Source organism: Hippoglossus hippoglossus, chromosome 13 (assembly GCF_009819705.1).
Source record: "Hippoglossus hippoglossus isolate fHipHip1 chromosome 13, fHipHip1.pri, whole genome shotgun sequence".
NCBI classification, from domain to species: Eukaryota; Metazoa; Chordata; class Actinopteri; order Pleuronectiformes; family Pleuronectidae; genus Hippoglossus; species Hippoglossus hippoglossus.
The window spans coordinates 15905763-15923439 of record NC_047163.1 but is presented as its reverse complement, the minus strand read 5'-3'; the positions used below and the strand labels follow the sequence as shown (position 1 = coordinate 15923439).

General features: G+C 43.7%; 1 protein-coding gene across 5 annotated transcripts; it reads left to right on the top strand.

Annotated features, from left to right (window-relative positions):
- The first annotated feature begins 334 nt into the window (after positions 1-334).
- On the top strand, positions 335-15682 carry baz1b (bromodomain adjacent to zinc finger domain, 1B). Of its 5 annotated transcripts, none has more exons than XM_034604220.1 (21): positions 335-1157; positions 2659-2775; positions 3756-3900; positions 4327-4519; positions 4610-4731; positions 4880-5077; positions 5164-5349; positions 5460-6774; positions 6938-7105; positions 7364-7502; positions 7595-7758; positions 7945-8068; positions 8192-8290; positions 8682-8859; positions 9072-9257; positions 9584-9731; positions 10364-10511; positions 10622-10737; positions 11500-11639; positions 11749-11855; positions 12359-15682. In XM_034604220.1, exons 1-21 carry the CDS (start codon positions 1039-1041, stop codon positions 13044-13046), a joined length of 4800 nt encoding a protein of 1599 aa, XP_034460111.1. In that variant the 5' UTR covers positions 335-1038; the 3' UTR covers positions 13047-15682. The 5 variants fall into 5 exon arrangements, with proteins under 5 accessions (XP_034460111.1, XP_034460113.1, XP_034460112.1 ...); XM_034604222.1 differs by having other exon boundaries at positions 5460-6780; positions 7595-7728; positions 7948-8068; XM_034604221.1 differs by having other exon boundaries at positions 5460-6780; positions 7595-7728.
- The last annotated feature ends 1995 nt before the right edge of the window (positions 15683-17677 follow it).

Sequence of the window (17677 nt, the reverse complement as noted above, 5' to 3'; positions counted from 1 at the left end):
ATAATAGTTAGATGTTTATTTAACTGTCTCACCTCTGTTGTTTTTGCTGTAGGTACACGTGTTCCTCCCTCAACAGTGTCACTGGTCCTATGTCTACATAAAGTGGGAACCAGTAGAGAACTAAATTCACTGTGCACGAACATATTTGATCATTAAATGAGATAACGTTGATCTATAAAATCAGCAGCTGACCTCTGTTATATGCAACGTGGGCGTGGCTTATGTGATGAGGGCTGAGCTTGTCTGACAATAGACAGGCCACATCAGCCAATCACAGAACGCGTGGCACCAACTGGCTGAGGGCGCTTCATTGAGGATACCAATGAACGTCGCTGGGGGGCGGGGCTTGCGTGCGACGCCGCTTGCTGCCGGGGAAACGGAGAGAGCGGTGGGTGTTGGGACTCGAGCCGGTGCACTAGAAACTCCCGCCATTTCGGCAAGGAATTAACCTCTTGATTGATCCAGGCTACTTTTATTTTTTTTAATGTAACGCGGGCTAACGCTGGTATCTGACAGGGAGAAGCCCCGACACAGCGAGCAAGCAGCGGAGTTACCGGTGGAAGGAAAGCGGGCCTGGTTTGCACACACTTGGGACTGAACAGCGCGCCAGACCGCCCGCCGAGCGCAGCTTCGGCTGTTGCCGCGAGTTTGATTTTCGGTTTGGTTTTTGCATCTCTTCCTGGAAACCCGGAGCTGAAAGTTCACCAACTATCTCCAGAGGCAAGTCCAGCGCGCTGTTTACATCCCAGACGAAGCGTGGAAACCCCCGTCACACCGCTCCAGGAGGAGAGAAGAAGGATGCAATGAGGCGGCTGGCACTGTTATTGTTTTGCAACGAGATAGCGATCCAGCCTGCTAGCTAGTCGGCTAGCTGCTACACGTTGGGTGCCGGGCCTGCCGGCGGTAACGTGAGCCGTGCTAACGTGACTCGGGACGTTTGGATACATGCTAAAGACACATTATTGTACATTATTGTACTAAATCGTCGCTAGAAGTTCTGGTTTTAACGTTGGCACCCGTGCCAGCTGTTATTTTGAAATGGCACCGCTTTTGGGACGGAAACCTTACCCGCTGGCTAAGCCGCTAGCCGAGCCACCAGGCCCGGGAGAGGAGGTCTTCATCATCGAGCACAGCAAGGAGGCCTTCAGGAACAAAGAGTATCCTTTAACATGGTGTTGATGCTCAGTCTCGACGTTGCCGGAGACAGTCGGCATGTGATATATCTGGCTTTGTCTGCCTGGATAAATTAACCTCCACACACTTACATCCGCCAGGTTGTAAGACAAGCTAACAAAGCTAATTTATTATCACCAGATCTCTTTAACGTTTCCCCGCGTGTGCTCACTGAACACTGGGTGACAAGCTCTGCTAGCTAACGCACCTCTCTGCTAATGTACCCGTCATAGCTAGCTATCTCATAATGGTAGAGAGACACATTTTAAACGACTTTTGTGTGGTTTACGTGTTTAGTTAACTACACAGAGTTAGTGTTGACGGTCGTTCTTTCACTTTCACCCTCTACGGCCCTGCTGTCACTTAAAACTCATAGCTAGCACAGTTAGCTAGCAAGCCGCTAACACCAGGTTTCCAATTATGTCACAATAGCCCGTCGCCTGCTCTCACGGGCTGGAGCTAGCTGCGCACGTTAGCTCCCAGGCGTCAACTGCCGGTACATTTGTGTTTTTGAGTTTGGACAAGTGAGGACACCAGCTGTCGCACAGTAACTTGTTTAAAACAGGTTTTGTAGCTACGCTTGTTCAAGTGTAATAGTAATGAGGTGACTTTACTCGCTCGTTTATTAAGAGATGTTTATATGGAAACTTGAAACAGCCAGAAGGACTATAAAGCTAGCCGCGACAGATCAAAGTGTCAAACGTTGTGCTAAAATAGTTTAAATGACGAGTTAAGTTAGCATAGCTTGTAGCATATTTGGATACATGTGGTGACGGTTATTTTAACCAACCAACTGCTTGTATGTGACTGTAACATTAAGATATATCTTCAGTGCTTACAGAAGTGGTCTCCTGTCTAATTTTACCAGCTCCTACTGTCTCAGCTGACTAGGTCTTGAATCTCTCTCACTTTATTCTTGTGGTTGTTTGTTTACAGTCAAACTATTTACTCACATCAACCCAACTCATGGAAGTGTTTACTGTTGTTTTGCCTAAATGTATTCCTTAATTAGTCTTCTTCAATTAGTCAGGACCGTTTCCAATCCTTCCTCAGCGTCGTCCCATATGTTCCCAGCTATGCATTGATTATTACATCATAACTGCTTTTCGAGTCTCAATGACCACTCAAAGCTAATCTCTCATCACACATCACTCATACACGACCATCGAGCAATTTTGCGCTTCAGTGTCTTGCTCAAGGACACTTCAGCATACACGAGACTGTGATCAAATTGCCCTCTAATTAGTGGAACTCCTCTATTAGTGGACCACCTGCTCTATCTCCTGAGCCACAGCAGCCAATTTGTTATATTTTGTTAAGACAGGTGCCCCTTTGTCCCGGTCCCATATAAACTGTCAACAACAGTGTCACAAATTGGTCAGCACCCTGCGTGTGTTGCTTGTCGTCATGAGAATGCAAATGGGTTAACTGTGTTAATTGTTTCCATGTTATTATTGGAGTTTACCTTGACCAAAATCACTACAGTGAGTATGAGGCACGCTTGGAGAGGTACAGTGAGCGTATCTGGACATGCAAGAGCACTGGAAGCAGCCAGCTGACGCACAAAGAAGCATGGGAGGAGGAACAAGAAGTCACCGAACTGTGAGTATCGCACCAAGCGTTAACATGTTCACAGCTCCATCGGGCCATCGAACTAAGAGCCATTTGTCAGTTCCCAGCCAATTGCAGTCCACAGCCATTACACATTCATATATATTCAGATGTCCAAGCTCCGGGTGTTATTAAATAAGTAAACGTTTGCTGGTTATTTAGATGCACTTGCACAAATATACAAATGTGCTTCTTTTACTGAAGCTTGTTAGTATAATGAAAGAGACATTATCCCACAGTCAAGGTCACAAGGCTTGCTGCTTTGCTATGATTGGATAGATCTGGTGCTCCTCCTCTTATTCTATTTAGAGGGTGTGTGTGTGATTGAGTCATCCTTGAATCTGCAATGTCCTGGTGAGAGTTTACTTATTCTGATGTGCAAAAGGGAGACATTTAGACACTATATTAAACTAATCTAATAGACATCTTTCAATTCACTTATTTACAGCCAGGTGTACTTGTGCTGTACTGTATATGTGCTGTCAGGAAGGGGAAGGTGACCTAAACCATATAGGTGAACCAAAGAGATATCGCAGCAAAGACAGGGAAGAACCGAGCAGAGCAGTGCGCAGCTGCCCAGATCCAAGTCACCCAGGATCACAAGATGCATTTAAGCCCTGTCTAATAATATCAGCCCAGAGACTTAACTCCCCCTGCTGGCCACTCTCATCCCTTTGTTGTCCTGTTATGTAATGCTGTGGTCCCTGTGATGACTGCAGGGCAGAAATTCAAACGGTGTGAATGAAATGTTGCCATGAATAGAGCACATCATACCCATGAACAAATCCAATTTATGTCCAACATGGCTAAACTCTTGGTAGCCAAGCTTGTTTTTAATTGATGACAGAACATTAACAACAATCTCTAACTTTATATGTGAGAGACACAAAACGATAGTAGTGCTAAAATTGTATTATACTCTGGTTATATTCACTTTTTTGTACTAATTGCTCCTCGTGCTCTGTGTGAAGGCTTCAGGAAGAATATCCCCAGTGGTTTGAGAGGCCCGTCCTGGAGATGGTCCACCACAACACTGTGTCTTTAGACAAACTGGTGGAAATGGCCTGGGTTGAAATCCTAACCAAGTATGCTGTGGATGAGGAGTGCGACTTCCTGGTTTGTTTGACTCCTCACATTTCTAAACTTGTTGGGTAACTTTGTATTTGGATCCTGTAATGTCTTCTACAGGAATCACACCCATAGCATTAGCAGTGTGTTAACATGTTGCATTCACTGAACTGCTTCAGGCATTGTCTTTAGAGAACCATAAAACTTTTTCTTCCATTTAGCCATACCAACTAATAATATATACTTAAATTTGTAGCTGACCATGTACCAAAGCAGACAGTATGGTTTTGTATTTATATTCTCCTTCACTCTCAGTCATTTGTTTCACCCGATTATAAAAACACTGCAGAGTCTGTGCTGAAAATGTAATGCAATAGAGAAAACTGCATGAAATCATAATGAAACCCCTCCTAGTGGTAGGACAGTGGTAAGCATTAATTTGATTGGAAACTTCCTGAATCTTTTTTTCTGTAGGTGGGGAAGGACAAAAGTTTGCAAGTGAAGGTGGTGAAGATCCACCCCCTAGAAAACCCGGAGGGTGAGGCAGGGGAGAAGAAGCTTGAAGGTGCCTGCGACTCTCCATCCAGCGACAAGGAGAATGCAAGTCAGGAGAACCAGAGGAAGGAGCCTCCTCCCAGAGAGGACGACAACAGGAGGGAAAGTCTCAGTGAGTCCAAATTAATAAAGTTACAATCAGAGTTTTAGGCTTTCCTCTTAATATCTTCTTTTAAAATAACAATGCTTTACTTCCTATCAGGTGACAGAGCCAGACGTTCTCCAAGGAAACTTCCCACTGCCATGAAGGAGGAGAAGAAGAGGTGGGTTATGCCCAAATTCCTTCCTCACAAGTACGACGTGAAGCTCATCAGTGAGGACAAGGTCTGTATCCTGTCTTCAGCAGTCAACCAATGTTTAGATGCATTTTCTAATAGTCTTCAACTGATGACAATTATCTCTGGAAAAATGATCTTTTGACGATTGTTCATTCTTGATTAAAGAGATTTTAATCCTTTCGCTCCTGCTATAGGTGATCAGTGATGTACCTGTAGACAGTCTTTACAGAACGGAGCGCCCTCCAACAAAGGAGATCATGCGCTACTTCATCAGGCACTATGCGCTGAGACTGGGCATGGGTGAGAGTGCTCCCTGGGTGGTCGAGGATGAACTGGTGAAAAAGTTTAACCTGCCAAGCAAATTCAGCGACTTTCTTCTTGATCCACACAAGGTAATTCACCCAAGGTCTTTTTCTTGATGTGACTGTTTTTAAAACCTTCGCTTGTTTTTGGCTCACGCTCTTCTGTTTCGCTACAGTTTTTAGCAGAAAATCCCTCCGCGAAGCGTAAGAGCTTGACATCTCCAGAGGGTAAACCTAGCAAGAGGCTCAAGAACTCTGATACGCCAGGAGAGGATTCAGGAAGCGAGATGGGAGAGAAGAAAAGGAAAAAGAAAGATGCTATGGGCCTGCCCCTTAGTCCCACCATCTGGGGCCACATGCAGGTTAGTTGTCTTCTAGGCACAAAGTCCTGTAAAAATATTGCTTAATGATAATGGGGTGTCCCTTAAAAATCTAAGTGTTAATTAATGAGGTCATGTTTTCTGTATTTTAGAAAATAAAAATGAATGGCTCACCGCTGAAGGTAAAGAACTCAGGAAGTCCAAAGAAAGGAGAAGGCAAGGGCTCTGCGCCCTCTACTCCCAAATCAGGCAGAAAGTCTGTGGACAAGAAAGAAGGAAAGAAAACCGGAAAGAGCGGAGATAAGAAGCTCGGTGTTCTCAAAGCTTCTAAAAAGGACGGCAAAGCTGGTGCCAAGACACCGAAGATGAAACAAATGACTCTGCTGCATCTGGCTAAGAGCACCTCTGCAGGGAGCCCGAAGAAGAGGGTCCGAAGCACTGGCATGGGTTCACCTAAACTGGGGAAGCCACTGCATCCCATGGCTCTCCACCTCCTCCGCTACTTTAAAGAGAATAAGGGAAAAGATGACAAAAAAAATTCCCTCTCCTCTCTCATCTCCAAGGCTGCAAAGACCTTATCCCCAGATGATCGCGGCCGTCTCCCGGAGGAGCTCAAGGAGCTCGTGCAGAAACGCTGGGAGCTTCTGGAGCAAAAGAAACGCTGGGCAGCCTTGAGCGAAGAGGAAAAGCAGGAAAAGATAAAGAAGCGGCGCGAAGAAGTCAAAGAGAAACTGCGGGAAAAGGCTAAGGAGAGACGGGAGAAGGAGATGTTGGTCCGCCGCGAGCAATCACGTCGATATGAGGACCAGGAGATTGAAGGCGGCAAAACCCTGCCGGTGTTCAAGCTTGTAGACATGCCGGAGGGTTTGCCCAACACCTTGTTTGGGGATGTTGCCATGGTCGTGGACTTCCTCAACTGCTATGCAGGGCTGCTGATGCCGGACGATCAGTATCCCATCACAGCAGTGGCTCTGATGGAAGCGGTGGCTGGGGAGCGGTCCGGCTTCCTCTACCTGAACCGTGTGCTCGTAGTGCTGCTCCAAACGCTGCTGCAGGATGAGCTGGCAGAGGGCTACAGCGAGCTGGATATGCCCTTATCTGAGATCCCTCTCACCATGCACTCTGTGTCTGAGCTGGCAAGGTTGTGTCTGCGCCCCTGTGATGCTCATGGTGAGGAAAGTGGCCAGGGCTCCGAGGACTCAGGGCCCATGGGGGGTTTTGATGATGTGGTGACAAGCGAGTTCCTGGAGAAGCTTGAGACTATCGAGGTGTTTGAGCTGGGCCCCGAAGAGAAGGTCAGCCTGCTGGTGGCACTTTGCCACCGCATCCTCATGACCTACTCGGTGGAAGACCATGTTGACGCAATGCAGCAGCGGTCGGCTGAGCTGTGGAAGGAGCGTCTGGCCATGCTGAAGGAGGTCAATGATCGCAAGAAGGCTGAGAAAAACAAGCGGAAGGAGATGGAGGGCAAAGGTAGGAGACCATCACCATAGAGCTTTAGCTGTGGAATAAATGAGAAGATTCAATACTGACATTGCATTATTACTACTCAGGGTTTCTTTTATTCCTACCTCCAAAATGTAAATACAAATTGATACCAATATGTAGATTTTTTCCTCTGGTCTCAAAGGTGAGAAGAAAAGAGATGGTGTTCTTAAGAAGGAGGTCAAAAAGGAGGTAAAGGTGGAGCCGGAGCCAGAGCCAGAGCCAGAGGACATGATCAGCTCAGTGAAGAGCCGGCGACTGATGTCTATGCAGGCCAAGAAGGAGAAGGAGGAGATGGACAGGCAGAACAAAGGTAAACTTCATGGCAGGTTGTGGACCAGTGAAATATGTGCCCTTTTCCGAAATTGCATTAAAAAAAAGTGGTTTGCTGGTTTGTTCTATTGTTAGACAGGACAATTTAGATTTTGTTCGTAATTCATAGTTTGTCCATCTATAGGATATTTTAGTAATTTCTGTTACTGACAGGAAGACAGGACAGATTATCATTATTATATTTTTCTATGTAAGTATACCTCACTCTCTATTTGTTACTGTATTACCCTGACTCCAGAGCGCATGGAGAAGGAAGCTGAAGAGGAGCGCATGCGTAAACAGAGGGTTTCTGTAGAGAGAGCCTTCCAGGATGGAATCACCAAAGCCAGACTCGTCATGCGCAGGGCGCCACTGGGCACAGACAGAAATCATAACAGGTGTTTACTGCACAGTAATAGATTTTGTACGTATACAGATTTTAATAGCTTCAGTCATTTTTAACTTTCTAGACTTTCTTGTTTTTCTTCAGATACTGGCTTTTCTCAGATGTGGTTCCTGGTCTCTACGTTGAGAAAGGCTGGGTGCACGAAAGCATTGACTACAACTTCACCCCTCCGCCTGAAGAAAAACCAGCTGAGCCTGAGGTGGAAGAGGAGGAGGATGGCGAGTCAGCCACTACTAATGAATCACAAGGTACAATATTTCAAAATAAATGTTTTTTTTCTAAATCAATAATGGTGCTTCCTTTTCTTTTTATGTTTTCCTTGGTTTGCTGTTTTTTTATATACATAGTTGAATTTATATTTATAATAACTTGCTTAGTTATAAACATTTGTTTGTATCTTTTTTTTTTAAGATGTAAAATTGTTTTTGTTGTAGGAGCGGAAGGAACTGAAAAGGATGATGGCAGCATAGATGGTGCTATTAGTGAAGGAGCCCAGCAGGGGGCAGCACCTGACGTCTGTATAGAAACCACTGTTCCCAATCAGGGACAGAATCTCTGGTAAGAGCTGAGCTCGTCTTTTCTTTTTTCATTTTTTTTCTCTTTCATTTGATTGATTTTACCCTTTCCTCTTTTATGCTGTCATTGCCATATTCTAACTTGTGTATCCTTTTTTTTAACCAGGTTCATATGTGACAACGCAGCTGAGCTTGAGGAGCTGGTGGAAAGTCTTCATTGTCAGGGGGTCAGAGAAAGCGAACTGAAGGCAAAGATACAAAACAGGTAAAAACATTGTACAGGACGCAAATTGTTCAAATTGTGCATGACACGGCGAAAAAATCTAAAAGAAAACAAATATCTCCCGGTTAAAAAGCGGTGACACAAACGAAGACATCAACGAAGGTGTCAAGAGAGTTTGTGGTGATAAGAGCCGGCACCTGTAAAAATCACTTGATCTAGGCAGCAGAGTTAATACGTCACTTCTGGCCTCTGCTTGCTGCACCCGGCTCCTCCACCTCTCGCCTGAAGATTGAAGGCGTCTGTGCAGAAAACCTCCTGCTGTGTTTGTGCATGTGTAAAAGGCAAACTCCATAGTCAATTCTCCGGATTTTACCCGCAGGTGATGTCTGAAAATTGATTAAATGTTAAATATATCTCTCCCTTCCCTGTGTAGGTATCAAGACATCATCCACTCCATCCATTTGACCCGCAAGGGCAAACTGGGCCTCAGGACTTGTGATGGCTTCGAAGAGCTGCTGAAATACCTGCGCAGCGACATCCAGGAGGTGGCTTCACGGCTCCATAAGGGAGGTCTGGGATACTTGGAAGACAACGTAGACATCGAAGAACAGGTGACTGGTTTATCTCATTTCAATATGGGTATAGTTAAGATGTCAACTGTTTATAGACCCAGCCCTTTAACAGCACCCTCATCAGTTCTTATTCTTTTTTACGAGACCAACAGAAACAAAATACGATTTTTTTTTATTGAGTTTCAAACTGCCACTGTGTTAACCCAAACCTGCAACTGTAATTCATAATTTTGTTAATCTTCTGTACACAGTTGAAAGACACAGAAAGCTTGAAAGACTTTGGCGAGTGCATCATCACCATCCAGGCCTGTGTAATCAAAAAGTTCCTGCAGGGATTCATGGCCCCCAAGCAGAAAAAGAAGAAAAGGCAAGGAGGCGAAGAAAACAGCAAGACTGAAGAGGTGGATGAGGAGAAGAGACTGGCAGAGGAGGCCAGGGTAAGAGAAAGAATTGAAGTGTTTGTATCTGGTTTTGAGTTTTAGTGTCATCAAAAGTTAATTGACTGGTGTAATAATAAGGTTCGTTGACATGTCGGTTTGTACTATCGTTAACCACTTAAATCATCAGAGCTCTCATCTGTGTGAATTTAAATGTATTTGACCATTGATCTTATTGTTTTATCCTTTTGTGGAGCACTTTGTGATTGATTGTGAAGAAAAGTTATATATATATATATATATATATATTACTACATCACTGAGTATACAGTAACTGTATAAATGTTGTCTGTTAATCTTTTGTTATGTTGACCTTTTCCTCATAGGTAGCCACGGCGGTAGAGAAGTGGAAGACGGCGATCCGAGAGGCCCAGAGCTTTTCCCGCATGCACTTGCTCCTGGGAATGTTGGACGCTTGCATCAAGTGGGACATGTCTGCTGAGAACGCTCGCTGCAAAGTCTGTCGCAAGAAAGGTAACGACTGACCTCACCTGCCTTCTCAGTCAGAATCTTACCCCACAGGTTTTGTTCTGTGTTTTCACTGTACTTACAATTGGCTAAAAATCACAGTAACATGATCAACTACAGTAACATAGTCAGCTCCAATTCTGTCGGATTTTCCTTATTTATGATGTTCCAACTGATTTGCTGGTTTCTTGTTTTAACGCCTCCCTATAAACATGGTCAGTCTGTTCAGTTAGTGAAAAGATCGCTCCACTGCCCAAACAGTCTTCTGCTCCTTGTCCAGTGCTCAGGCAGAACCCATCTGTGTTGATGCTGTCAGAGTCTAGACCCAGATCCAGACAGGGCAGCAGGCTCAGAGCAGAACAGACAAGTAGTGTGAGGCAGGTCAACATAAAGAGCTGGCAGCTCCGCACCCCATCAGGTGAATTTGTAGTGATAAGATGATAGTAAACACTCAGTTACGTGCACAGCAACATGGAACACACAGGAAAAAAAGCTCTTTCAGGAAGTTAAGACCCGGACAAGTAAGAATGAAAGAATGAAAATGTGGAAATACTGAGTAAATATTAGGTCAAACAAAACGGATTTTTAAAAAATGCCTCTTCTGAAGCCATATTTTGATTAATACTAATCTTGTCCAGGTGACGATGAGAAACTCATCCTCTGTGATGAGTGTAACAAGGCCTTCCACCTGTTCTGCCTGCGACCGGCACTCTACCGAATCCCTGCTGGAGAATGGCGGTGTCCTGCCTGCCAGCCCACTGTGGCCAGACGAGGCTCTCGTTCAAGGTAACTGTCTGTCCTCACGTTTTTCTGAACAGTAAAATCTGCTCCTGTCAAACTACAGACCGTCTTTGTCAGTTGTCTAAGATTTCAGAATGAAAATCTCTCTGTTGCAGGAACTATAACCAAGACACAGATGAAGAAGAGGATGAGGAGGAGTCTGAAGAGGAGGACTCTGACGAAGATGAAGATGACGAGGAGGAGAATGATTACAAAGCCATGGGTCACCGCTGTGAGTATCGAGGAGAGGAAATGAAGTCCAGGTTTCACAATATTGTCTCATCTTTGATGATGGTTCACTTAATCAGATTTAGGAAAGAATTCAAACAGTTTCTCATATCACACATTTCAGTGAAGTGATGGTGATGAATATGACCAAATGTTCCAGTCTATCAGGTTATCAGTGATATTTTATGTACCCACTCTAAACTGGAATCATCCCTGTTTCATGAATGAATCACATCTTTAAAATAATAAATTAATAAGATTAAGACAAGTCCCAGATTTTAAAGCCTGAGTTGGTTTTGTAGAACGTTGGTCCTTGCGGCTGAAGTTTGGGAATGAGAGGAATGCTGATGGGGAATTTGAGCCCCCGTCTCTATTGTCTGTGTGTTGTCATGTAGCAGCGCTCGGGTCTGGACGTTGCTTTGAAGCCACGTCTCACTCTGACTTCACTCAGAGTATGTGGCAGGACGATCCCCTCTGTCAGTTCCAGCCTGCACATCAACAATTAAGAAGTTTAGTGCATCGAGGCCAAATAGTTCAAGAGAAGCTGGCACTGCCCCAAGAACAGAATATTTCTCTCATTTACAGACTGAGACTGTGATAGTTCACTGACAGTGCAGGTCTCAATCCACAGTGGCCATTGATTTGTTTGGTCCACTTTAAAATAAAAACATATCTGACAAACTAAACATTAATGAACTTGATTCCATAAGCAGAACTGCAGCTTATACATGCTTTTAATTTCTCACCCCTTAATGTTTCTGTACAGTGAGACCAAGGAAGAAAAATAAGCAGTCCTCATCTCGACAGAAGCATTCAAAGAGCAAATCCAAGACACCGCCGTCTTTTAGTAGTCAGAGCAGCAAACATAGGGCTGGTCCCAACAGCCCTGCAGACATCGACGAACTGGTAAGTCACCACAACACTCTGCTACCATTTGTTGTCTAGTTTTCTTTTGAGAGTATTCAGTTTTGATATTATTGTTTAGTGATATGTGTTGCTTGTGTGGTTTCTACAGGTGCGACAGAGTTCCCAGTCAGGCGTGCGGAGGCAGGCGCTGGAGCTGGAGAGGTGCGAGGAAATCCTCAAGAAACTGACTAAATTCCGCTACAGCTGGCCTTTCAGGTGAGTAACGACTATGTTCTATATGCTGGAATATTCAGTGTAGTGATAATACTAAGCAGCTTTTTGAACCTTTTTTGTATTTTTTTTTTTTTTACTTTGGAGCAACCCCACGATTAGAGAAGTTTACATCAGCTGGATCCGACTGTAACTTGCTCAAACAACATGGGCCTATACGTTTTACTTAGTGGTCTGTTTAAACCAAGAACGGTGGTCTGGCCATAATGGACTCAGCAATGAATCCCCTCAGTTTGTATACAGTCAAGATTTGGCTTGACTTCCATATGTGAGCCAGTTGTCCTCATTCAGGTAGAAATCTAAAAAGACTTTCATTTTGCATCAATGCTTATCATCATGAGACACTGTCACCACTACAATAATTGTAATACAATTAAATCATTGATTATTTTCTAGTGAATCGAATGACTGTGGAAAGCTACATATCATGAATTCCTATGATCCTCTGTGTTTAGTCTAACTGTGCTCATGCTCTGCTCCTCTTTCAGAGAGCCTGTGTCCCCGGATGAGGCAGAGGACTACTTGGACATCATCTCCCAGCCCATGGATTTCCAGACGATGCTGGGAAAGTTCAGCCAAGGGGCATATCGTCACGGCAATGACTTCCTGGAAGACATAAAACTGGTCTTCTCCAACGCAGAAGAGTACAACCAGCAGGGCAGCACCGTGCTCTCCTGTATGGTCAAGACGGAGCAGAGCTTCACAGAGCTGCTCCAAAAGCTGCTGCCGGGTCTCAGCTACCTCCGCCGCCGCTCGCGCAAACGCATCAGCCAAGCTCCTGCTACATCCGAAGAAGAAGACGAGGAGGAAGAAGAAGAAGAGGAGGAGGAGGAGGAGGAGGAAGAAGAAGAAGAAGAAGAAGAGGATGAAGAGCAGGAAGAGGAGCCAAAGAAGAAGATGCAGAACGGCAAATCAAACAGGAAGAAGCCCAGAAGCGTTCGAGGACAGAGGGATGAGGAAAGCGAGAGCGATGAGGACGATGACGATGGCAGGAGGAGAAGTAAGCGGTCCTCTGCCTCCTCAAGCAGGAAGGATTACAGGGAGCAGGACAGCGATGGCGAGCGGGACACACGGAGAACTCGTCAGCGGGGGGGCCGGGGCAACACTGGTGGGGCGAGCAGCGACGAGGACCGGTCCAGCCAGCAGCGACATTCCAAAAGGCAGAAACGCTCGTGAAGTCCAGGGTGTATTTTGTCGTCTTCTTTGCTTTAAAAAATTAATCTGTCCCGCTTCAGACCCTCCCCTCCATCTTCTCCTCCCACAGCCAGCGGGGCTCAATCCTCAGAAGGACGTTTTTTTGTCTTCTTGAATTTTTGTTCATATTTTTGAACGACGACAAGAAAACTGATTTATATTTGTAATGTTTAATATTGGTGATGTTTTTGTTCAACCAAGAAAAGAGATGATGGAGATGTTTTTATAGCTCTTAAGACTATTTGATTTGACCTCACACACCTGTTTTTTTTTTCTTTCTTCTTTTACTCCCCATACACCAGGACCGTGTAATCAGAGCTTCATTCATAGGCTACATCCACTCTACCATGTTGTCATTAAATGCCTCAACACTGCTACAGATACGCCTGGCGTCCACAATACTCAGGAGTTTTACAGCTGCTTAAGCCGAAGTTTTAGTTTGAAAACTCTGGCGCTGCATTTTCGTCTGGACGGGCAGAAACAGGGATGTTTGGAAACGATGACGAAGACACTCCACCACTTGTTGATTGGGTCTTTTCAGTCACGAGGTAGCCTTTGCTAATTCGTCTCCTATCAAATGACCCGCATCCGGAAGAGAACGGTGAAGAACAATTACAATCATTGCTGACCCTGTTGTTTTTGCTAACAGCTGTTGTGCAGCTTAATTCCGCATTTTACAATGATACAGCTGCTTACATGCGTAGGAGACGAGCTATTATTCGAGGAAACCGCAACATTTCCCGTGTCCAGCAGCACGCCGATACCCAGTGTACTTGAGTGGTCATGTGATATGCATTTTCAGGCGGGTTAGTATGGACAGAATTAAAACTTATTCTGAGCCAAAATGCTTGTGTGGACACAGATCGTTTTAGTTTGAAAACGTAGTGGATGTAGCCATAGTCCAGTTGTAAAATGTTTTGTCGCACTCACCTTCGTTACATGTCAGTGTGTTTCACTCACCAACAGTGTTTCTCGTTTAAAGAGACGCTGTCGACGTAGCTGAAGCCCTCTTTCTTGGCTTAGAAACAGCACTGACCTCTACAAAACCACGTCACCTGTAAATCGCTCCGACTAATCATCTTGCCACCAAGATCATCTTTGGTCAAATGCAAGTGTATAGATAAACATGGTAGATATTACTAGTTGTAGTAGTTGTTTTCCAGCTCAGACTCATGGTCAAAAGCTGCGTCGAGGCTGCCGATCACACATGTAGTCACATCACTTTAATGCTAAAAATAGAAAAAAAAAATCATCCCAGCTCTTTGTGCCAAGATAGTTGGGGTTTTATTAAAAAGTGGGACCCGACTGTAGTTTTTGTCTTGGTGCGTAGAGCGGACCAGCCTTTTCGTCCTCTGTAGTGCCCTGCCACTAAAAAAAAGAACCGGTACCTCAATGCTCCGTCACTTTGCACTCTTGTGTAAAGTGCACCTATTATGCCAGCAGCTGCAGGACCAGACTTTATTAAAATTTTGTGCATTGACATTTGTAAACGTTGTTTAAAACAACAAATGTGATGTTTGTTAAGAAAAATGGGCATTTTTTGAATATTTGATATTTTTTGCACATTTTATTTGGTATTGTAAATGATAAACTTGTTGATCTTAGTCACATCCAGTAAAAGTGCCAGGTGTAACCGCAGCTCTCCTAGTCGATACAGAGAACACTTAAGAGCTATTGTACTTTTTGTTGTCGCAGCAGAAGCTGTCACATGCTTGTACATTTTGTGACGAACACCTAAATGACCCCATGTCGTTCCTTCATGTGGAATAAGTGACAAACTGAACGGGTTCAATCAGCTCCATAGAGGTAAATGAAGGGTTTTCCAGCAAGTCCTGGTTTCGGTCACCAGGTGGTGCTGTCCTCCTACTCTTTGTCCCAGCTTTATCCACCTCCAATGATGCTGCTGTGTCACCTCACTGCCACTGTGCTAGTGCTAGTTCATTTTGAATCCTCAGCTTGTTTGCTTTTATTTTTGAATCAGACAAAAGTCACTAAATTAAGTGCGTCTGCGGCGAAGTTGCCAGCAGATTGATAAGGCAGTGGTTGGTTTCCCCTCTTCTGTCTGTACTGTACTGTGCTGTTCTCATGTCTTTATCTAGTGCTGTTATCATCGAAACTTCACTGATTTCCTGATTTTATTTGCCCACCGATTGCGCCCCATCCCCTCTATTTGTTTAGGTTCAGCTTTGCTCCTGACACGATTAACAATTGATGCATTCACTGTTGTGATTGTTTGACATTTCAACGAACAAAAAGGTGACTGCCCCCCTCTCTCTTAAAACGAGACCTGACTGTAAATGCTTTCTTAATTCTTGGAGGAACTGCTAAAGTCTTTTTACACTTCCTTTTTTATATATATATTTATAGTCTCTAAAGTTGGGTTTGGGCAGTTTCGGAGGATTTACAATGTAAAGAATTTCCAATAAAGGCTATGGACGAAGACCGTAGTTCTCCCTGTTTTATTTTGTTTTGAGCTGACGAGCATCCCCAGGTCAGTCGAAGACGAGACATCACTGCCATCTGTAAAAACTTGTGAAAGACAATGAACAGGGAGGAAAACGGGCTCTCAGTGACCACCAAGCGATGTCTAATTTTGCTTTTTAATAAAATATCAAACAGATTTCTTTCTGGAGTTGAGTCTTTTCTTTGGAACATCTGCGTCTTCACAAGGAAGCTAAAGCGGTCATTGCAGAAGACAAAGTCGTTGGGAAGTCGAGCAAGATGATCAACCTGGATTACAGCTTCCAAAAACATTTAGTGGAAAAGGTTAGTGGTTGAGTAAGGATGTAATTACACAACCTGGACTAAACTGATCCAGCTCTTATTTATTTTTTGTCTGACTAAGGTGCAACTTCATCTGGTTTTTGTCATGTTTTCACAGGACAATGTCAAAAAGACCAATTCCATTTTGGCCAGTAGAAAGCAGAGGACACAAGTGGCACCAGATATTTACACAAGGTCATTAACATGTCTAGACAGCCACTGAATGTGGTCTCTAAGGTTGTTTATGGACCAAAATAATGATTTCACTGCACTCAGTAGTTGGAGCCACTTTCTCAGGGAGCTCTCTCCACAAAAATGTGCCTGGACAGGTAGTGGGCGGCAGCAGCAGAGATCCCCAGCGCCTGACAAACACTGAGATGGAAGCACGAGGTTATGATGTATGGAGCAGAGGAGAGAGCAAGGAGGACAGTGGGATCTCGTGAAATATCTCGCAGGGAGGCGCTGACAGCCTGTGAGCTGTCTGTAATTTGGCAACAGGTGTAGGAGCTAAGATGGATCAGAGGAAAGGTCAGAGATGAGGAGAGTCAGTGGAAACATAGCACTTCATTAGTGAAACATGGCAGCAGCTGATTTCAGATGCAATAAAGCAAAAATCATGGTTCACTTTTTATTGTCCTTCAATAAATTGTATTTATCTGAAAAAAATACACTGAATAGTTACCAACACCAAGAAGGTTAAGTTGTCGTTTGTGTGATTGTAAGCAAGATTACTCAAAAACTACAGAACATTAACACAATGTGGATGTGGTATAGGTCCAGAAAGAGCCCATTCAATTCTGGTGCACATTTGAATCAGGATGTGGATCAAGCTATTCTTTTCTCTTTAACCCTTCGAGAAAGGGAGTTTTTAGGCATTTTTGTTTACTTCGCAGGGAATAATTCATGGATCTTGATTTAAAAAAAAGTAAAAAACAAGCATTTTTAAGGTACTGATATTTATGAGTGTGTGGAATTTGGTGCTGATACACATAAAAATCTGGACCTTGGCCTGGTGGATGTATGTGCTGTCTGCGAACCATACTTGTTTATGTTTTTTTATCATTGAAAAAGTTTGCAGATCCATGATCTTGACCCAGAAAAGACTTTAGAGGACATTATGATTATAAGCCCTAAAGCATTGGAGGGAAATCCCAGATTTGTGTCTGTTGTGTTGCTACTAAGGCTTCACACACTCTAAGACAGAATTCATTGGGTCAGTGAGTAAAGCTTAAAATACACATTTTCACACAATCAGGTTTATTACCATGTTTTAGTCTATTGTCTGTTATCAATGGTCTATTGATAACTTATTTTAAGAAGTTGCTCTCAGTGGAAATAAGAATCTTAATATATATATATATATATATATATATATACGATTTTGAATATAACTCTTTCCCTTCACTAAACAGAAGAGAAGAGTTACATCATCTTGAATATCTACTGACAATTTTTCAAAACTAGAGTTTAGTAAACTTGCATTTTATTCAGTTTAAATTATCATCGGTATAAAAATGTATTGTATATTTACCTGTCTATTTTAGTTAAAGTTTACAGATTCATGAGCTTGACCCACAGGAAAATACGTATAAAGAACATAGTGAGATAAGCCCTGAGGGTGTTGGAGAGAAATCACACATTTTGTCTGTGTTGTTGTTGATAGTGAGGATTCACACTGACTCAGCCGCTGTGACAACCAGTTTTGGTGACTAACTGTTTTGGGAAACGCAGCCAAACACAAGCGATTGTGCTTTATACCAAAATGGCCTCTGCATGATTTGAATGAACTTCTGATGAACTCTGGGAAGTAAATCACTTCGCTCTTAGGAGGTTTAGTCTCTTCAGCGTGA

Coding starts and splice junctions, on each gene's coding strand:
- baz1b (XM_034604218.1), top strand. CDS start 1,039: ATGGCACCGCTTTTGGGACGGAAACCTTACCCGCTGGCTAAGCCGCTA. Junction 4,732..4,879: donor AGCTCATCAGTGAGGACAAG/GTCTGTATCCTG, acceptor CTCCTGCTATAG/GTGATCAGTGATGTACCTGT. Junction 6,781..6,937: donor GAAGGAGATGGAGGGCAAAG/GTAGGAGACCAT, acceptor CTGGTCTCAAAG/GTGAGAAGAAAAGAGATGGT.